This window comes from Anoplopoma fimbria, chromosome 10 (assembly GCF_027596085.1).
Source record: "Anoplopoma fimbria isolate UVic2021 breed Golden Eagle Sablefish chromosome 10, Afim_UVic_2022, whole genome shotgun sequence".
Taxonomy (NCBI): Eukaryota; Metazoa; Chordata; class Actinopteri; order Perciformes; family Anoplopomatidae; genus Anoplopoma; species Anoplopoma fimbria.
In genome coordinates, this window is record NC_072458.1 from 7,487,985 (window position 1) to 7,510,434 (window position 22,450).

At 38.2% G+C, this 22,450-nt stretch overlaps 2 protein-coding genes across 2 annotated transcripts; one reads left to right on the forward strand and one right to left on the reverse strand.

Moving 5' to 3' along the window:
- Positions 1–1,660: 1,660 nt before the first annotated feature.
- On the forward strand, positions 1,661–4,866 carry cfap20 (cilia and flagella associated protein 20). The gene is made up of 6 exons (XM_054606232.1): positions 1,661–1,980; positions 3,462–3,541; positions 3,641–3,752; positions 3,892–4,080; positions 4,184–4,297; positions 4,703–4,866. The coding sequence occupies exons 1-6, from the start codon at positions 1,897–1,899 to the stop codon at positions 4,706–4,708; spliced, it is 585 nt and encodes a 194-aa protein (XP_054462207.1). The 5' UTR covers positions 1,661–1,896; the 3' UTR covers positions 4,709–4,866.
- A 194-nt stretch (positions 4,867–5,060) lies between these two features.
- Positions 5,061–21,643, reverse strand: dgat1a (diacylglycerol O-acyltransferase 1a). The gene is made up of 17 exons (XM_054606441.1): positions 21,132–21,643; positions 18,552–18,639; positions 14,116–14,156; positions 13,527–13,612; positions 12,803–12,855; positions 11,578–11,683; positions 11,195–11,323; positions 10,446–10,520; positions 10,243–10,346; positions 10,092–10,130; positions 9,872–9,913; positions 9,611–9,655; positions 9,204–9,316; positions 8,846–8,911; positions 8,550–8,637; positions 8,327–8,389; positions 5,061–8,214 (listed from the first exon to the last, which is right to left on the reverse strand). The coding sequence occupies exons 1-17, from the start codon at positions 21,419–21,421 to the stop codon at positions 8,068–8,070; spliced, it is 1,575 nt and encodes a 524-aa protein (XP_054462416.1). The 5' UTR covers positions 21,422–21,643; the 3' UTR covers positions 5,061–8,067.
- Between the last annotated feature and the right edge of the window lie 807 nt (positions 21,644–22,450).

Genomic DNA, 22,450 nt, shown 5'->3' on the forward strand with positions numbered 1-22,450 from the left:
AAAAAGTATTTCTCCACCTGTTTGTCTCTGTGTAAATACCTAAGTCAATTAGAGAAGAGAGTTTCTGTAGATGATTTTACAAAGCTGCCAGCCTGTGAACCCGTTTAATTAAATTTACAGACACAGTTATAGGAATAGAGAGAGCACATGCAGAGAGAGAGAGAGAGAGAGAGAGAGAGAGGAGGTCTTTTGCATTTATTTTAACAGAGATATACTATTTGGAGTAAAGCAGCACCTCATAAAGCACAGTGACCTAAACAACTAGAGATGGCCACCGCTCCAGAATGTGTGTGTTTTTGTGGGCGTCCAGGTGCAGCTGTGTAAAGTACATGACAAAATGTCAAACAAACTGTCGTAGCACAGAGCTGACCTGAATACTAGTGAATGCATTCATCTTCAGTTCTTATGAGACTAGAAATGGACTTATGATTTATGATTCATTGCCGGTGATATATGTTGCAAAGGTCCTGGCTAATGTTTGATTGAATGTTTTTCAGCTTGCTCAAATATTTGAAACCTTTGTCAGATGATCTATCCCTAGCTCAGCTTGTTTTAAGTGTTGGACAAAGAGAGGAGGATGTCCCACTCAACACTTTTTCTGTATGTCTGGAGGAGCTTTTCTCGAGTCCGAAAATAGCATTTCTTGATTTTCTTTGCTTGGACTTTTAACAGAAAACCTGTGGTACAAATACATTTGCAAGCCTTTACCATGTGAGGGTCAAATGCTATCAAATTTCATTATACAGAGAATAGTATCCTAACTGGGGATTTAAAGTCTGGACATTTCTGCATGTGCTTTATCACTTTGACAATTATTTTCAATATTTTGTCTCCACAACTTTATGGAAGTGCAGAATTATGACCATATTGACAATGAGCAGGAATGCATCTATAGAACTTCTCAAATGAAGCAGAGATTTAATATATAAATATTCCTAGACTTGTGGTTCAGTGTGTCAAATTGTAATGCAGCCCAATAATTCATTACACGAGATATAATAGTGACATTAAGTTTCTGTGGCATGCAAATACGTTCTCTAAAAAAAGAACTTGTGGTTCATATATGTATATGTGTATATATATATATATATATATATATATATATATATATATATATATATATATATATATATATATATATATATACAGTACCAGTCAAAAGTTTGGACACACCTTCTCATTCAACTACTTTGAAGAATCTGAAATATAAAACATATTCTGGTTTGTTGAGCACTTGTTTGTTAGAAAAAAATAAAAATAAAAATAAAGAATAACCATTGAATGAGAATGTCCAAACTTTTGACTGGTACTGTATCTATTCACATTTATTTTGTATATTAGGCTACCATGATGAGCTCATATTGTTTTGACCATTTCATATATATATATATATATATATATATATCATATATATATATATATATATATATATATATATATATATATATATGCATCAACATTTCTATGATTAATGTAATGTTTATAATCGGTCAGGCTTTGTGTTGCCACGGCGACTGAGTTGCGTCACCATATAGAACCCGACGTGAACAACGCCAAGCGCTTGCGTTCCCTAGCAACACTAAAGTAATGGAGAGGTGAACCCTCGTAGAAATAACATTTAAATGTGAACAGTTCCCTTCTGCTTTGACTCGTGCCGAGCGGGGACGTGTGGGAGAATAAAAACACCCGGCGAGGCGGATTTATATTCAACCAAAGCGTGTTCACTTCTGGCATCGGAACGTTTTTGTTTTTCGTACCACACGGAACCGGTAGCGATGGGGACGGAAACCAGATCTGTAAACAAACGTAGGAACTCTTGTTAGCGAGCAGCAGTCCGAGTTCACCCAGCAGACTGACGCACGTGTGCACAACCACCGTGGACCAGGCGCGAGGAAGATGTTTAAAAATACGTTTCAAAGCGGATTCTTGTCCATTTTATACAGCATCGGCAGCAAACCCCTTCAGATCTGGGACAAAAAGGTGAGCAGCTGTAACCAGCTCTAGCCGTGTTAGCTAGCCGTGCTAAAGCTAACTGGCCTGGCGATGTTACAACTGCACTCTCTGTGTGTGGTGTGTTTTGGATGCATTGTTCAAACAGCTGATTGAGCCTGTGTCAGCTCACGTGTCATATGAAGCCTCCGTCCACCACTTGGTAAGTGTGGTTAATCACAGATCCGCTCACTGTGTCTCCTCTGTGTAGTGCTGTCAAGTGTCCTCTTCTTGGCCATTTGAAACCAAACACAGGCTGCAGTAGCTAATGATTCATCATGTATTCATCTCGGTTGACTTGAAGGGGCTTTGTGGCGCTGATAAACATTTGTATCAAAGCCACCTTGTTGTTTTTATCAGTTCATAAAGCCCCCAACTCTTAATGGTTGTTACATGTTAACGTTGGCATGACACAAGGTGGGCCGAAATGGCGCTGTTGCCAAGCAACAGGTAAAAATAGTAACAGTGGAGGATTTATTTTGTCTAAAACAATTTGAGATTTGCTAATGTTGCAGCTCTAGACGACACAAGACAACAACATGTAAAGGTTTTGGCATTATTCACCGACTTCATCGTCCTCACTGATGCAGGTTTTATAGGTCAATACTATAGTAGCTCATTTGTAACATATGGCTACTAATAACATAACATATGGCGTTCTGGGTTAAAGCCCTATTTAAATCAATAATCAAAGCCACAGGTAGGAGTGAGTGGGTTTCGGGCTTTGAAAAGCTGAACAAATTCACCTCAGCTGGTTTAATTCTGTCTAAAGAAGAAGCTACACCGATTCCACACTTGTTTATTCATGACAATGTATGCAGCTTTTCAGTAACTGCACACTCAAAAGTCCTGCCAGTCATATTTATCAGCATTTGGGCAGATGTTTCAATGAGTTAATTAAAGATATCCAACAAGTTTGGCAATGTTAGGACAAACTGTCATTGTTTAATGGCCTTATCCGGACAGTTTTTATTGAATGGTCAAACTATTTTTGATTTATATGATTTTGTGTTTTGCTGCGCCCTTTTTTTTGCATTTGTATAGCCCCCTTGTTCTCGACCTGAAAGCGACTTTCAAGGTATGTTTCAGGTATACTTGTGGACACATCCTGCCAGTTTTGTGATGATTTACCCAAAGGTTGGTGACTTTGGTATATTTTTGTGCTGAGCAACGACCTGTTATCCTGGTCCAATAATCATCCACAGAAAGGTTGATAGCAATCAGACCTATGGTTTAGGAGGAGATGTCAAACATGTGTTTTTAAAAAAAGTCTTATATGGTCCACACATTGAGCTGAACATGTGTGTTCAATTTCAAATCAATACTGCTTAAGGTGTGAGCTGTGTTTTCAAAATCATGTTATTAGGCGTTAATTACAGTGCCACCATTTGGCCTATTGCTGCCTCAAGTGGAATAAAGGCCACAGCTTGATTTCTTCATATAAACCTCATTATATTTCTGTGTGTTCACAGGTGAGGAATGGTCACATCAAGAGAATCACAGACAATGACATCCACTCACTGGTGTTGGAGGTGGAGGGGACAAACGTCAGGTGAGTTTATTTTTAACTGATTCTTCAGCTCAGGTAAACCCATTCAAGTAACCCTCATTCATCTCCCTTCTTTCTTTCTATTTCATCTACTCCCTGCAGTACCACGTATATAACATGTCCCGCAGACCCCAAGAAGACATTGGGCATCAAGCTTCCCTTTCTCGTTATGATCATCAAAAATCTCAAGAAATATTTCACCTTTGAAGTCCAGGTAGGGTAGGATTCCTGCAGATACAGAGGGCTTCCATGTCTTGGTGTCAGAACAAACGAATGTGTGATTCTTATGTGTGGGTTCGTTCCTTGCAGTCACCAGATTCATGCTTTCTCCCCATCCTTGAAAAAACATTTAGGTGTTAGATGATAAAAACGTCCGCCGGCGTTTTCGAGCGAGTAACTATCAAAGCACGACACGAGTGAAGCCGTTTATCTGCACCATGCCTATGAGGCTGGATGATGGCTGGAACCAGATTCAGTTCAACCTGTCGGACTTCACCAGGAGGGCCTACGGAACCAATTACATCGAGACGCTGCGAGTACAGGTCTGTGCACAGAGACGGACTAGAAACCAGCTGTCTCCGGATGCACTTGTGTGACTGTAGATCTTCCTTTCTGGTGCTGATTTCTGAACTATGTTCCTCACAGATCCACGCTAACTGTCGAATAAGGAGAGTGTATTTCTCGGACAGACTGTACTCAGAGGACGAGCTCCCAGCTGAGTTTAAACTCTACCTGCCTGTCCAGAACCAGAAAGCAAAGGTGAAATGTCACCCACAAAACAATATACACAACATATAACAACACATTAATAGGGGTATGAATCTCTTGCTATCTCATGATTTAATTCATTTACTCATCTTAGAGGCCTCAATTCAAAATCGATTCACGATTCAAAGCGACTCTAGATTCAACCTCAGTTTCTTAATTCAGTAAATGGGGGTGCTTGTTTCAGGATAAACTTTAGTCCACTGTGCGTGAATAAATGCGTTGTGGCAAATTATGGCTTGAAAGCAGAATAAAGAGCATACCATTATGACATTTTTATATTTGAAAAAGTTATTTAACCAATATATATATATATTTTTATATACCAAAAAAAAAAAAGTAGATCCACTTCTAGAAGTTTGCCTAACTCTTGTTCCTTTGTGTGTTTGTCTCCTGTAGCAGTAAAGATTCTCATCCTGCACTGTTCCACCGGACCCAATGTTGAGTTTCACTATAAGATTTTCTGTGTGTATTAATATGATGAACTTTGTAATTTTGAAACAATGAGTTTTGAGTGTCGTCCTGTGTTGCTCTCTGCAAAATAAAGTTTTTTATGATCTGTCCTCAAAATTTTCAATCCTGACATTAATGGTTCAAACTATTGTTTCAGTTTTCTAGAAACAATAGTTTGTGCCACGCATTCAACAGCAGCCATGTTACATGTGCTTGAAAAGATAATAACCAGTAAATTCAGGATACTCAACGGTTAACCGCTAATAAAAAAAAAAAGGCTTAATAGACAAGTCCATTGGTCATATATAAATAATCTTTATCAAATGACACACATCATTTCAAGTGAAAGGCTGTGAAAATGATTTGCATTCCCATAACAAATAATCTTTGTTTCACTTTGGATTTCTGTTTACAGTATGAATAGATCAGTAATACATTCATTTAACTATATGTTGCATCACACAATCATTCAAAAGCAACTAAAGACAGTTCAACTTTAAGATGCATCTTCAGCATTTCATACTCTTATTCCAAGAGCAGACATAGTGCGGTAATATTGTGGGAACAGCAAGTGGTACAAAAACACAAAAACAAGAACTGGGAGATGCAACAAATCCTTTAGAAGAATTTTGATCGTCTCATCTCAAGCTGTAGTGATGAAGCTTCTCATGTTAAACTCTGGGGGTCGACACCCTGTCACTTTATATTTTCCTTTTTCAAGTAATATCACAACATAACAAATTAAGACGCAAACAAAACTAAACAACTTAGAGTCAATATATTTTTCAAAGGAGATTCATACAATTGAGAAATTGTAAATTTGCACTTTTGGATTATTTAAGTTGTGTTTACCATTGAATGTGTCCAGTATTTTCTGATATCGAAGGATTTTACTGTTTAGTGTTTTAGTCTTTCCATTCATTTCAAAAGAAAATACACTGAAAAACTCATTTTGTATTTTGGCCGTATGGTACCTCAGTTTGGTACCTAAAACACTGTTGCTACATGTGTTGATTCTGGAATAATCCTCAGATGTTCACTTTATTTATAAAAAAAAAAAAGAACATTGAGCAAATATGCACTCACCGCTGCTCACAGTTTATAAAGTTTACACTATTTTTTAAAACTGGATCCCATCTGTTGATAAAAGTGGGTCAGTCTAACAGATATTAAAGCTACCATTTGTGCACTGAATAAGGTGATACGAGTTATGCTTGAATGAGGCTCTGCAAAATAACATCTTGTTTCCATGAAATAATCAAATATACTGCTTTGAAATTGAAAAAGGTGTTATTCTGCTTAAAGGTTCATTTGTACAAGAATTTGAACTACTGATCGGGCAGTAAGTCTTCAGCTTCCAAATATTTCAATTACCATGAATAGAAATGCATTTTGTATCTATTTGCCACAAAGGATAAGGTTTAGGAAGTATTTGCTCTGTCTTTTTTATGTAAAACAATTTGTATTTATCATTTTCTACATTTTGAGTTCAAGCTTTTTTTTTTAACAGCAGGCACTTCAATTAATTTCAATCAGGAATGCCAACAAAGTATTTTTGATAACTGGTGTTATAATTTAAAAACAATATTTACCTGAAATGTTATTAATAAGGAAAGAAAAGACAGATCTCACAAAGAAAGGCTCAGACTTATCATGATCAGTCAACTGTCACTATTTCTTCGGAAAGTAGTTCAAAACATAAAAGGTAAAATAACACAATATCTAACTTTTATATGGCAACGTCCTTATTGGCAACTTTTAAATCCGGTCAAACCAAGAAATCGAGTCTTTAGAATTTAAATACTGAAAAAACTATGGCATAAAAATTCTGTTTTAAACTCTCCTTATTACCACTGCAGCTGCTGTTTTACTTTCCTAAAAAGTTAAAAAAAAATAAGTCAACCTAATGTCAACAAGCAAATCAAAAAACATAAAATGATTTCAACAAAACATATCTTCCTTTCATGATTGATAAAACTTTAAAAAATACATTAAAATATATTGCTTTAGTCAACAGCATGCATCTCTTTAAAGTGCAAAAACATTCATTGGTTGAAATCAGTAAATCAACTGCTGAGTAAAATCATAAATTTAAAATAACACCAATTGTTATTTGGCACAACATAAATGAAGACAGTGTCAAAGACAAATAAAATGATACTAGTATAAAATAAAGCATCTGATAAGTCAAATGCAACACAAAAAGACACGTGTCATAACAAATAATAATAATAATAATAATAATAATCAATCCTTTATTAGTCCCACAATGGGGAAATTATTTCTCTGCATTTAACCCATCCCGGAGGAGCAGTGGGCTGCAATGAAGCGCCCGGGGAACAACACACCTCTAGCATGTACCGTTACACTAAAAGCTTGCATTGATGTTGTTAGGAGACAGAAGAGGAGAGGCTGCCTGGAGGTCCACGACTGTACAAATAAAGTCACAAAAACTTCCTTTTACAGTTTCTCGTTCACTTTTTAGCATCTCTTCCTTCAGTTTCTTGTCATTAATCATTTTTGTTTAACAAGTCTTTGTATCATAACAGTATCTGTTATACTCAACTATTGCACTGCATCAATCTGTTTATCTGGCTTCATCATTCCTCTGTTGCCTTTGGATACAAGAAAGAAGTGACTTCTCAACCACTGATATGGAAACAACATTTTCACATCAGCTCTTTGGCGACAGGATCCTCGTCGGGCCTGTGCTCGCTTGGCAGTGGATCACAAACGTGGACACATTTTCAAAAAACTCGAGGAGTGCTCGGTTACAAGCAGAGTTTCCACTTTTAAATGCACCAAAGTGCTTTAATCTAATCTAATCTTAGTTAGACCTCAAGAATCTTCCTCACATTAACTTTTTGAATTCCAATTACAGAAATCAGAGTTCTTTAACACTTTGGGCCCAGGATTATTTAAAGTTAAAACATCCCATGCTAGATACAGATATTTAGAGTGGGTGGTGACTGCGGATCCCAAAGTTAATACATGAGGCTGACTATAAAAGTATGTTTGCCTAACTAAAGTGGAATGCTGCCTTAAAGCAAACACTGCTCTTGTTTTTAGAATCATTTCCTGGCATACTATGGTTCATTTCTCTTTAGTGCAAAAAAACAGGAGTCAAAAGACAATTTTCCTATTGCTGCTTTTCACCGACAGGTTCAAAATAACATGTCTTTCTATTAATGTCACCTTAACTTGCTCTACATTGACTCATTGAGTTGTCCTGCAGACTGGTGTGCGTGTTTGCAACATGACTTGTACCTGTTTGTGTTTGTGACTGTGGGAACGCGTGTGTTTGTCCGGTACTATGTCGTGCTCCCATGATGAATGACATAGTAGTCATGGACGTACATCAACACAGCGACAGGCTGGCCAATAATGAGTGAGATCCACACAGCAGCGTTGCCGTAGTTTCCGTTCAGGAAACGACCCACAAACCAAGCCAGAGGAACCTGAAGAGATGAAAGTTCAGAGGTCAGAGTGTGTTTGCCTACAGCAGAGGAGAGAAAGAGATTTGTGACGAAGTGACGAAGTGAAAGCGATGGACGGTTCAATGCTTCTCACCTGAGCCATCATTCCCATAAAGGCCCACAGTCTAAACATCTTCAGAGGAACACTCACCAGGTACTGAAGAGAGAAACACAATATATCAGTCACAGAACTTTTTCTAAAAAGATATTAAAAATATGTAAAAGCTGCACAATCTTTTTACAGGCCATTTCATGAACAGACAATAAGTAAAAACTGCACGGGTTTGAGGTTGAATGAGCAGATATTTAGACTTTACCTCGTGGAAGAAGGCAGACATCAGGAAGACTGCTGTTTGAGCCAGAAACTTGTTGACTCCCATCCTCAACACCGGCTTATAGAAGTGTCTGTAACACACAAAGATACATGATTAAGCAAAGACACTCCACAAATTACACTGATCTAAAAAATCTGTCGGAAAATAGCCCCAAATAAACGGCGGTCCACACCTTTATTTCTTTTACCAATTTCTTTTGGATTTTATTTCATAAAGATGACAAAGAGAACATGAAGCCAAAATGGCGTCAATGCTGAATAAAAAAAATTGGTGCTCACCTCAGACACCACTTGTGAACTGGGATATTCCAGTTCGACCAGAAATATGTGACGGACTCAGAGTTCCTGAAATAAACAAAAGTTGCACAGTTTGAGAATTTGACTACAAGATCATTGGTTGTTCTGAATGAGGACTACATATTTAATGAATACGCTTGAATTACTGTGTGACGTGTGACACATGATCCACAATTTAGAGGATCACAGCTGAAAATATTTGGACTGAACTGTCAATTGCTGTATTATCCTTGAGATTTAATGGAACGGACTCTGAGTCAACATGTTAAAATTGTTAATGTGTGCATTGTGTATTTGTGTGCGCATGTCATTTTGTGTATTTGATGTTTATTCAACTCACCACCAGTCTTTGTAAAACTCTCTGTCTCCAAACTGTAGCAGCTCTGCCACAAAGTTCATAGAAGAGTGGAAAAACCAATAGAAGAATATCAACCATATCAGATGGTTAGGGACCTGGGAGAGGAAGAGGAGGAGGAGGAGGAGGAGGAGAAGAGGAGGGGGAGAAGAGGGTCATAGGAGATGTTAGGAGAAGTGTCTAGGTTGCTAAGGTCACACTATGGTTGCGATGTTGCTACCTCCCCTCTAATACAGACAGTTATGACCAAGGGAGAAAACCTCATAGTTCAATATGCAGGATTAAGTGGTAAAAGTGGTGTTTTTTTCATTTCATTTTATTTATTTCATTGTGAGGTTATGACAGGATAAAATTGTGTGTCCAGTGTTACTACAGAACCTCATGATACTCACAGCTAACTTTAGGAGGCGCTCTACCATCCTAGAAAAGTCCATTTCCTGTTAGAGACACAATGACAATTTCTTTATTGACACTGTTGTAAAGACAAAACAAATTCCAGTCTACGGTCGCTTGCTTCTTGCTCTCCTGAGATCCCTTCATCCTCATACACAATACAGTTTAGTAGTGTGTGTGTGTGTGTGTGTGTGTGTGTGTAGTGTGTGTGTGTGTGTGTGTGTGTGTGTGTGTGTGTGTGTGTGTGTGTGTGTACGCACCTGGAATGGTTTCATTGAGTTCTGAATGGTAGGAACCATCCACTGGAAGACACAAATGAAAATTGCTTGCATTTTTTGCGTGGAGAAAAATTGTTTAAATAGGCAAATATTTCCATGTCTTTCTGTTTAACCTTGTGTTTCAATGTGTGTGTGTGTGCAGACTGGTGTGTATTTTGAGTGCTTGTCTGTGTGATTTAAGGTGTGTTAATGTTCAACATACCTGCTGTATCAATCCCACCAACAGCTGCATGAAGAAAAGCTACAAAGAGAGCGAGTCAAAATGACAACATGTATGTTGTCATTTCATTTTCCATCTTAGTTTACACCAAGAGCAAAAACAATTAATGTTATTTGTTTTTATTCCCTCTTACCATTTCAAAAAGTCTTCTCATCAGAAAACTTTTGCGTATTCGAGGTGACCGTGGGAAGTTCAGCTGGTAGCAGAGAGTTGGAGCAAAGACAAAGTAGTACATGTCTAAAGACAAACAAAAGAAACAAAATGTTAATTTAGGATTGTTAATCATTATTTAATTTACCACAGTGAATTTTATCGCCATGCCGACACCATGGTTACCTCTGTGTGTGAGGTTGCCCGGGTAGGAGACATGAGGATGGACTGCTGAACCATTTGACTGTGCCACGGACGGACCTGAAACACAGACAAACATGAAAATGGAAATGAATTGGTACTTTAAGCTCATTTCATTGACAACCATACCAATGTGGTTTTACAAAACTTATCACATTACATTATATTTACACAACAGACAATCAGCATGTTGGAATGCAAGGATGTCTCTGTGTGTGTTTTCAGTTTATCCGAGCTCCCACAGTGAGAAGATAAAGCCGTCAAGTAGCATTTAGGATTAAAATAGCTTCAAAACACACAAAGTGATCACAGCTGTTCAACAAACACAACTTTAATCTCCGTCTGTGTGCATGACAGTTAGCCGCAAGCTGCAGTTTGTCTTGTCGCCACTAGATGGTAGTAGCAGTACAGTATTGAATTAAAAAAACCTGTGAATCCTGTGAAGTGTGCGCTGACGTCTGTGTGTTTGACTCAAATTTATTTTGTCAAGTCAGTTTTACTCTTAGTCTGATCTGTTGGCCGCTAAACTGCTCTGGAGCAACTCTGGGGTTAAGTGCCCTGCTCAAGAGCACCTCATACCTCTGTCCCAGTACAGTAGTCTACTCACATCTGGATAACATTTCTTTGACTTAATGTCTGTGTGTGTGTGTGTGTGTGTGTGTGTGTGTGTGTGTGTGTGTGTGTGTGTGTGTGTGTGTGTGTGTGTGTGTGTGTGTGTGTTTTGATATACTTACATGAGTATGATCTTGTTAATCTCTTGGCTTTTGCTTTTCTTATTTCTCGACACCACTTGTTGGTGTCTTGGTAGGAGTACAGCTTGAGAAGCAGCACTGTGTAGATTCCTAACGAGAGCACGCCACCCACTGACACACAAACAAACACACACAGGGTCATTGACTAAGAGCAATAAATGAAATGTTGGCTTTATTGGATTATTGGCTAATTAGTATTTTGTATATTATAACTTCTGACATCAGTGATGATTGAAATGCTATTTCTGATGCAGAAGACCAATGTGTTTTTTGCGCTTGTATCAAAATAAGCATTAGTTCTTATTCAAAATGCTTCATATGTCTCATAAACACACTCTAAACATGTATATATATTCAGTATGTACCTGGGGTCATGGAAGTTACAGTGAGTATAGTGGCTGCAGGGAAGATCAACAACGATGTCAGGTTAAAAATATGAAGAATCAGTCCTGTCCTTTTGGAAATGGTACCCTAGGAATGATAAATTGAAAACAGAAACGAGTCTCTGTAAAACATTTGATTTGACTGTTGATGTGCTTTCATAATTGTTTCCTTTAACCAGAAAATCACAGCTTTTTTACTGTGCAACTCAAGATATAATGGGCTTTTTACAAATAAAATATTGCATCTGTCAGAAATGTTTTAAATCAGTGTTTACCCAAACTTTTTATGGAGACACTTTTTAAAATAGCAAACCATCGCGACTACCTTCACAATAGGCTGAAAATCATGAGATTTGTTTGTAAATGAACGTTCTGACCATCTTTACTGTCATTTCTGCATCATCTTATATTATCTTAAAAAGGTAAACCAGCCATTTGAAGAGGAATGCTGGTGTTGAAAACATATACACATGTTAAATACTATATATAAATGACCAAATATATACACTTAGGCAGAGTTAACAGTCTCTTTTTTTTTTCCTCTCATCAGTTAAACAAACAGAATGTACGCTAGCCTTTCATATTGGATTCAGTGTTTTAAGAAGGCTACAATTATCAGAACAATACGAACATTCAGGCTCTTTCATGTGGTTTCAAAGGTGTACTTCAAATAAAAATGTGAAGTAAAAGACTAAGAAAGATATTCTGCTAATTTCTCTAAAGATCTTGAGCGACCCACCTGTGGGTCCAGACCCAGTCTTTGGCAATGACTGTTTTAGATCACATGTAATCTAATCTGAACCAGGAGTGATGTTCTTATCAGAGTTAAGAACAGGTATAAAGAGGCGAGGCGCTGTGACGCTGAATTCACAGTGTAGACTCCAGGATGTGTAACGCACCTCTTTCAGGCAAACATCCTTCATGGGAGATGCCTCAATGATGAATATCCATAACAAACCTCAACTCTCTTTGAAGTTTATCTAACAGCTCACCAATGTGTTTGGCAATAACCCTGAACAAAGTTATAATTCCAATGTTAGCCTTTGGAATCCAAAAAAGGTGGAGTTAAAGTTTTTCAGGAATTCGTCAACCAAGCTTAAACAAGCAAACTGAATAAATCAATTAGGCAAAATTTGCAGTGTCCACAATAGTAAAGGGAAATGTGTTGCAAGTAGGAAAATGTATGCAAATCATTGTAATGACTCACCACAGCCAGACGCCGCTCTGTGTACAAGGCTGCTAAGATGAACACATTGGACACTGGAACAAAGGACAGACAAACAACAGACTTTATTGTATTACCTTTTACAGTGTGACACCATAAAACACACAGAGAGACGGAGAAACTGGTAACTGGTGGTGAATACTTATTTTGTCAAGCATGATAGCAAGTTTCAGGTACTCTATTAGTCCAGTATTTTCTCTAAATAGCAGCATTCTATTTAATTCAGATTGATTTGTAGGCGAGTGCCCATCCCTGCCGAGGACAGCTACATTCATTCACATTTCTATTGACTTGTTTTACTGGTTGATCCCAGAAAATAGACAATGTCAGGAGCCACCCTTCTTTAGTAAATAATCAATAACAGCTGAGCTGGAATATTCAGGACAGGAACTCATGCTAACAATGCTTCTATATGCTATCACTGAGCATCTGGCTCGTTAAATCTGCTCTCACAATCTGTATCAGATCAGCCACTTGGGACCTGGCGAGACTGTAAAACATGTTTTTTTACAGTCAACAACACTGTGTGTTACAGTGATGGAGACTTATGTTTCCTGATTTCCGTACAGGGCATACAGAGACCTCCCTTGTTGTCCAATAAGATCAACTTGAACATCAACCCTGATGGTCGCAGAAGGACAAACGGCTGTGAGTCATTCAACAGCTGTTTACACGACTTTGGGACAGTAGAGTAAATGTTCCATACCAATGATGAGGCAAGCTGCTGGCCAGCTATAGGGGTCCTTCAAGAAGAGGGACACGACTTGGATCGGGTCCACCAAGATACCATACCTGGATAAGAGAAGAGAAATTATTGTTCCCACCAGTCGTCATTTAGAAATGCTTTTGTGTAGATGTGACGCTAAAAATGTTTATGTGAGGTTAAGAGTATGGCAAGAAACTTCACTCTGCTAGTAACAGTGTAATCTATGACAATTGGTTAATTAAATAATTATTGTAACCCCTAGGAAGGTCAGCTAAACTAGAAACTGTTTTATATCTAGTTTAATAGGAATGAATTAAAAATAAAATATATAATTAAAAAGTATAATTTTTCAAACACACCGTGCTGGCACTTAATATTGTCTCAATTCTTTAGAGACAAACTAACAAAGCCCTAAGTGCATGTGCTGTTGGATGTACTTCAAATGTTCCTGTTCCTATTGATTTTGGACAAAAGTGACACATTAATGTAATGTAATAATAAACAAGGGTCAGCGGTATAATCAAATGGCCGTGTGTTTCAACAGCACCTGCTTGTGTATATAATTATGGGTGTGAAGGTGCATACTCACTTTATAATGTTCTCTAAGAAGAGGCGTGCATTACTCAGCACCTGAAAGAGAGCAACAGGCAACAGGAGCTAATGAGCATAGTTCACAGCATGAAAAAGAATCATAGTTTTGTATCTGGCCATTCACTCAATCTGGCCCTTTGTTGACCCAACAATATCTTTAGCACTCTGCTATAAATCTGGCTAATAAGCTCTGCTAATGATTAGAATGCAGGTTTCCATGTGTTTGATTGTGCTTGTTGAGTGAGTAATTATTAAATACAAAAACAGGATGTTTTCTTTCAAAAACCACTGTGACAGTTGAAGCTGTTTTTTTTATTCAGAGCAACTTACAGAAAGAGCAACAAAGAGCACCATAAAATTGCATGTTCATATCTTCATGACCCATTTAAATGACTGCCTAGATAAGATCTGTTTCAAACCTAAGTTCAGCAACTTATTCCTTCTGCCATCGCACCTGATAACTGTCACACCCTGCTTCTGCCCCCTCTGTTAAATGTGTCAAGTAAAACAAGTTTATTATTATATTATGTCTTTAAGTTCAAGGTCTGAGTCCAGCTTTCACTCAGCCAGCAGTTATCTGAGCTTTCTGAGATAAAGCTATCCACCCACATATCCCTAACCCTAACCCCAGAGAGCCACAATGCATATGTATAGCATGTATACATTTTAGATAATTTATGTGGTGTGTTTAATGCAGGAGTTAGAGAGACAGTTAAGCTAATGAGGACAGTGAGCGTATGACACACGATAAGGTCATGCACTGCTGCTTATGTGGCTTGACGCCCCTCGGCCCGCTCGCCTGCCAAGACCCTGCAGCAATGTGGTTTTGATTTAACTTTGTCTTTTGTCCAAAGCAGTAACCTTCGCCTCAGTAACCTTCAGCATGGACAACAGAGGACCATCATGCAGATCATGATCCTGTGAAAGAGGCCTCTCCAGAGCATTTTAAGAAAACATTGCAAAATGTGATTTGGCAATTATTCAACATTACAAATGTGTCCTCTCTTGTCCCTGATCATAGAGAAGTCAGTGTGCAAAGTCAGATACAGAGCAACAGCCCTGGGAGATGGCAAGATTCTCTGTCTTGCTCAAAGACACTTGGGCAGGGGGTTTATTAACTGAACCCAGGCTGCCTGGTTGAAGAACTATTTCCACCCTGTGGAAGTATTTTTCTGTAATCTGTTTTATGGTCAGTAATAAAAATGTTATCTTGTTGTATGAACAATACATTTTTTTTTTATTATTTGTTGAATCAAACCTTTCAATGAATCAAAGATCAGACTATGTATGCTCTGAGTAAAGCACATGTTCTTATCTACTTCTCTTTATAGTCATTTACAATTTCCTCAGTTATAAAACACTATAGATAAGTTGTTCAAACAACAACACGTCTATATTTATCAAATAATGTCCAAGTAAATCAAAATTCACAATCTATAAACACAATTTGTATTACCTGTGAATAATCTGTATGTGTTGGATATTGTGTGAACCAGATGAAATGTGACGATATAGTTTCAGTAATGAACTTGTCTAAGCTGTATCTCAGTGTCCTGTGGATTGGAGAGACACATCAGGTATGGTAAGTTTAAAAATAGAAAGAGCTTGCGGGGTCGGCTGAACATTAGGACCCTGACATACAAAGCAAATCTGAGAGAACTGGTGCCAACAAAGACTGAACATTTTGCATTGGCCAATGTCTTCTGTTAAATGTTTTCCTTCAACACACAGCAAAGACTATTGGGGACATGCATGTATGTTCTGTAGCTAATAACTAGTCAGCAGTTTGTATTCATATGACCAAAAACATTTTAGAATACAACAACAATAACAATAAAACAAACTAGTCATTTACACTTATGTGACCGTTTTAAAAGCCTTGGTGCAAAGTAACTAATTGAGTGTGATAATAAATCAGCAGCTGGCTCTTTGTGGTCATGTAAGCTGTTCACATCATCTGTTTGGCTGCACATCAGAGGGAACAATGATGAAAACCAGCTGAAGCATCAACTGTTTGTATCACATCCCAGAATGATTTTGCTTGACAAGGATCAAAAAAGTGTCATGCCAAATATCTTCAACGTCTGTCTAAGTCCTCATATCATCCAGGCCCACTGAACAAGGTAGAGCATCTTAAAACAAAATGTCTTTGTTGGTTCACTAGCACAAAGTTGTTTTTAGCACCAAACTTAATCTGCTTAAAATAGTGTATGTGTCTTGTCTTTGAGAGGTATAGATCTTGAAATGTATTCATCCTCCAAACTACTGGAGAAAGTCATGTTCAACAAGAATATTCTGATATCAAAAACCAACATGAACACTTCCTTCACAAGCACTTTACAAGAATTTAAAGAAGAAGTTTAGCTGTTTCGGAAGGCAACTAGTGAATTTATAAATTATCTTTGGGCCGACAACCTATATTTTAAGGTTTGTGAATGAATTAAATTAGTAATATTTTGAAAACACTTTAACTTCAATATTAAAAATAGAAAATGAAGGAAGCATAACAACAAATCTAATGTCTCATCTGTAGAAACATGTGCTCCTGCAGCTGACATTTTAGGCATTTAGCCGAGGTCCTGGTTATTGGGGACAAATTACACAACTAAACACACACACACACACACACAACACACACACACACACACACACACACACACACACACACACACACACACACACACACACACACACACACACACACAAACACACAAACACAAACACAAACACAAACACAAACACACAATCACGACTTTGCGGTCCCACTTCACACTCTTACAGCCTAATCCTGAAGGCTTCCTAAAAACGGTCTGATCTGAACCAAGTGATGCTTTCCCTGGTAACCAAAAAGTACAGGACGTGGTCTTCATAAATTAATCCTGTCACAGAAGTGCAAAAATAGGCCTGATTTGAATAAACAAAAAACTGAAATACTTACACTCACAAATTTATATAATGTACACAAACGCAGGGACAGGGAATAACCCTTGTGCTTGCGATCATGCAACTACATATCCACATATGCAAAGAATGCACGTGTGTGCACATAGATAGAAACTAAAAACTAAACATGCATTTCAATTTTATTAGGATTATGGATAACTGGATATTTGTATCCTCCACGCTATCAAAATACTAACATTGGTTGAATATTGAGAAGCTTTGCAGGGCAGCTTCAGAGACGCACACAATTCAATCAGCAACTGGAACAGAGCAGAAAGTTCCTGTTGGCTTGTTTTAACAAGAGCTCCTGCTTATTCAATTTCTTGTCATATGGAGTGCTTGTCTCATATTTTTGCAACCAGCTTTTGTTGCTGCTTTCAAGTTATTCTTATCAGTTTATCCTAGCAAGCTTAAGCTATAGAAGTATAAACTGTCATGCACACTGACTCTTTTTCAGAGCTATAAATAAAAATGTCCCTGCAAGAAGATTAATTTTTTGGGTTAATGTTTTATTCTAGAATTTTAGTATGAGCAACAACTTTATTGGCTAAGCGAGCACACTAACTCCACTTCAAGCAGAAGATAGTGTCAGTGAATATCCATCAGGCAAGTAAGGGATGTTATTATTTATTATTATAACATGTGACTTTTTAAGGATTTAAAATAAACCATATAATGCTGATGGATATGGGTCAAATCAAAGAAGACACTAAAATTCCAACATTTTTTACAAGTTTTAACAGATGCTCCATACTTTGCACCCCATAATAATCTCTCTCCTGAAATTTAGGGATGATCCCTCCATTCATATTCATCATGGTCCACCATGGTGGGTGATCCACGTATGAACTGTCACTTTAATCCTTAGGATGTGGACTGCAGGTGTATCAGAACCCCCTAAATGCAAGTACAGCTAACAGAAAGTCTACTTCTGATAAGAGGGAAAGGTCAACATTTAAAGCAAACTCACTGAGATTAACATGTAACTAATAAACCTTCTTAATCAACATTGTAGAAATGAGAAACAAGTGCAGGAAATGACAACCGGGCCACGAGGGAGTAACTGTGCATGGCGGAAAATCTACTCAGGAGAGATAACCAAAAAACAACTTATCAGACTTCTCGCACGACAACTCAAACAGACATGTGTCACAGAAAGTCACTGAGAAGGGCCCAACTCAAAATCCCAGGAGGATGTGTCCTGTACATGTGTGGGCTGGCACTTCTGCTTTTCTTCTTAAAGCAACCACCAAAATCACTCGTGTAGCAACATGTGCTACAGGACTTAGCAGCTTTATATGCAGTATATGTTTTTGTGTGTGTGAGTGACAGTGAAAAACAAAGACTGGGATATGCAACTGGTTAGGAATGATGCCTCTTTAAAAATGATTAAAATGCAAGTTATGTTTCCATCAAGTAGTTATGAGTCATTGTCCTTTGTGGAAGTCACAGTACATTTTCAGATCTGAATAGACACGTAATTCAACTCACCAGCATGACAACACACCAGTTGAGGATTCCTCTGTAGTTGCTGTAGCCACTGGCTGAACTTAAGAGAGACTCCTGGAGGACATGACAGCTGCATGGAAACACAGAGTCAACAGTTTTATTGATGATTCTTAGGGCTCATCAAGCTCTTTACATTTCTTCCTGTCAGTTTATCTCCACAAGCTCAGGGATAAAATCATTGGCTACATCACTCAAGTGGCTCTCAAACCTCTGTTAAGGAAACATTCAACTGCATCTTCAAATTAAACATGACGAGAAATATTATTGTACAATTATTTTTGAAAGAGGCAGTATAATTCAAACTGAGAACTCATCGTGACTCATTGTTAGGCCCAAATGATTTAGAGTGTGTGGGGGTGTACGAAGCAATTAACATGTACTAATTTGACATTACAGTGTTGAGGACGCCCTGTGAAGCATGAATTCACATTTTTGTGAAATTTAGTATGTCTTACTGCTTGTTTTTGTCTTTGGTTTGGTTGACACCTTTTCTTTCCTAGCTGTAAAGCACTTAGTAATTCTGCAGTAACTTTCAAATTATTTATGTCTTATGGACTGGTATTTTGTTGTATTTAGTAATGTAGCAGCACTGTGATTATTTGAAATGAAAATCGTTGAGATATTAAAATAAATTATTTTCAGTTTCTACTGGGTCTTATATGAACTAATTATATCCAGTAGTCTAATGTTAAGTCCTACAACTGCACCACACAATGAAAGAGTTGTATGTATGTAGGTTAAAGGTTTTGACCCAATGCCAAAAGAGCATTGGGAAAACTTAGGCTGTCATCAGGCAATAACTTTTGCCTTGGCCAAAATGTGACAGATGGACAGCAGAGGTGAGATGAAAGATAAAGGAGAAGGAGAATGAAGTAAAGAACATACATTAAGAGGGACGGAGAGTTTGAAAAAAGTAAGAGGAGAAGAGTGGGTGGTGGAGAAGCAGAGGTGCAAGTACAAAGAGTAGAGAAACAGGATATAGAGAGATAAGGTAAGGGGATAATTCAGTATTTAAGAGAGAAAGGTGGACAATGAAGATGAGGTGAAGAGACAGTGGTGGTTTGAAGTGAAGTAGTGAAGGAAATGAGCACATATAGAGAAGAAAGAGTAGACAAATGAGTTCTTCTGCTGGCAATACAAGGCCGGCAGAAGAACGTGCTGACAGACAGGTAGTCAGCATGCACAGGATTGCAAAAGCACATGCCATTGTTGATTCACAGTTGCTGTAAATCAGGAATACCCTGGACAAGACTGGAATACAAGTATTACAATCACTTTATTTTAGCATTCTAGTGTTGCAGTTTCCTCTTTGTGCCCTTACGATTTAAACCTTTTATCTTTAAGTTCAAGTGTGAATAAAACACCGGCCAGACTCTTGGCAGCTTACAACAATAGGTAGAGTTGGCTTCAAAGGTGAAGACATATCTGGGGAAGTGGGCGTGTCACCATAAAATATTTAGGGTAAGGGTCAGGCTATTATGTCTCCTCTCACAATGTCTGTTTTCACTCATACCTACCCAATCTCCCGCCATATATCAGTCTTATATCTAGCCCCTTCTCTCTTTTACAAAGTAAAAGTACATGTAAAGCAAGGCTCCTGAAATGATACCTATACGTTACACGTAAAAATACAAATGCTTGGTTAAATCAATTGTGACCAACAGCATTTGTTTTTTTAATATTTATTTTTGTCCTTGTAGCAGTGACATGTCTATGCAAAGCAGGCTGTACACCATCAAGGGACATAACTGCTAAATGACTGTAATAACTGTATTAACCAATCTGTCATGTTTGGGCTTAATCTCTACACCAGCTTGATATTCAGACAAAATTACAATTCTTACTCAAAGCCTAAAAAGTCTATTTTTGTGCTTGGGCCAAATAAATACAAGTAACTCTAAAGTGTGGGGATAAAGTTGGCTTTTATTCAAAAGAAAGGTGTTGGACATGGGAGATTAATTTCCAATCCCCCGGGTAAAGTTAACTTCAAGCCTGTTTAATAGAATTATGCAGTCATGGGTGACAGCACTATAACTCACCTCTTCAAGAAGTACTACCATCAAGAAGCCTTCCTCGTAGCACGTATTGCATTCGTATTAGTTTGTTGCACTTATTGTTTTCGTAGTAATTTGTTTCTGCACTATACTTTTGCTCTGGTTTATGCTTTAAGATGCTTGTTTAAGAAAGGAGATGCACTTATGACTTCTGGTGACTAGTAGTTCTCTTGAATACCTATGTTGAATACACTTATTGTAAGTCGCTTTGGATAAAAGCGTCTGCTAAATGACTGTAATGTAATATATATATATATATATATATATTATTATGATTATTATTATATATACAGTCTATGATGCTACGGGACATTTAGGTGGCCCCTTTTGAGCCCCATTTGATCATATCTGACAAACGTCTAGCCCCCAGTGAAAAGGTTTCATACAGATGTGTCACATCTGTCTAACTGACACCACTTCCTGTCCTGTCAGTTACCGTTACCGTTACCGTTAGTTACTTTGCGTACGTGACGTTCGAACGTCTTTGAAATCCGACGGTTGACGTTACCTGAGCCTCTGGTTGAAGTCCTCCTCCACACTCCTCTGTCTCCTCGGGCTGCCGGGGGGCTGCTGCTGCTCCGACGTCCCCATCTGTCTGTCCATCTTCCCGTTTTTACTCGCATGCCTGGACACCTCTTTTGTTTTGGTGTCAGCGGCATGATGTGGGGCTTTCCCCCCGGCATCGTGCCACTTGTTCCCGTTGGCTTGTTTCACCGCGGCGGCTCCGCTGCCTCCGCCGGAGATGGTCGTCCTCCTCCGGCGGGTTACGGGCCCTCTCATCTCGGCTCTATCGCTCATTTCAGCGGCTCCCGTCACGCAGCTGTTACCTGCCTGACACCGCTGGTCAACCTGCGGTCACCTGATTCTTTGTTTCCATCCGTAGGGGTTACATCCAGAGCTAATAGACGAAAAAGTCCCAAATCGTGTGAACGCTGGTGGTTAAGATGCGTTTCATCACCACAGCAGCTCCGGCTGCGAGTGTCATTTAGGTTGCCAGGTCTGTGTTTTTAACTGACATCCCCCTATGAAGCCGACAGAGCCGATGTCCCAATCCACTTCCGGTTTGGCTGATTGACAAATAAGTGAAATGCACTGGGTGATAGTGGCACGTATCTCTGTAAAAGTTTAACTCTCTGCCACAACAGAGATACAGAAAGATATGATACATTATTCTATTACCCTTCAACAACTACGGGCCACACAATCCTTTGACAGGCTAATATACGTATATGTATAGTTTATTCTTCTGTTATTGCTATTTTGTTTTTTTAATCTATCTATTTTTTTGTTTTATTATCTATTCATTGCTAAATTAAACCGAACAAGTTAAATATGTATACATTTTTTGTTGAAGTTACGTAGAGACAATTCTCAACACAAACTCCACCAATCACTGAATTAGAATCAGATTGTGTTGTTGCCAATAGTATGAATACATAAAGTAGAGAATGATGACCTATGTCAACCCCATCCATTAGTCCAATATACTCTGAAGCAATTCTTTTGCAATATGTGTTCCCTCTGGAATCAAACCTAATCCAGCTTTGGCCTTCTTGCAGTCTGGAGAGGAAAGTATGTGTGAAATATGTGTGTTAGAGTCAGGGCCATAGGCAGGGTTTAGATTTGCCACAGTAAACAGTTTGTATGCAACCAAGCGCTATGAGAGGAAACACTCAGGGCAGGGTGGGGCAGCTGTACCGCTTCTATATGTCCTTAAATGACCTAATATCCAGGAAACTAGGAATTCTGCATGTGCTCAAAAGTGTTACTATATTTTATTTATTCTGGTTAAATTTTTTTGTATTTTTTCACACTTAAAGAGAGAGA

Bases quoted from the DNA above. Each gene is read 5' to 3' on its own strand.
- dgat1a (XM_054606441.1), bottom strand. From the start codon at position 21,421: ATGAGCGATAGAGCCGAGATGAGAGGGCCCGTAACCCGCCGGAGGAGG. The intron at 8,638-8,845 runs GTGAGCACCAAT...TGTGTGTTACAG, and splicing joins GTTCACAAGTGGTGTCTGAG to ACACTTCTATAAGCCGGTGT. The intron at 8,215-8,326 runs GTGAGAAGCATT...TCATCTCTTCAG, and splicing joins TTATGGGAATGATGGCTCAG to GTTCCTCTGGCTTGGTTTGT.
- cfap20 (XM_054606232.1), top strand. From the start codon at position 1,897: ATGTTTAAAAATACGTTTCAAAGCGGATTCTTGTCCATTTTATACAGC. The intron at 1,981-3,461 runs GTGAGCAGCTGT...GTGTGTTCACAG, and splicing joins TTCAGATCTGGGACAAAAAG to GTGAGGAATGGTCACATCAA. The intron at 4,081-4,183 runs GTCTGTGCACAG...TGTTCCTCACAG, and splicing joins TCGAGACGCTGCGAGTACAG to ATCCACGCTAACTGTCGAAT.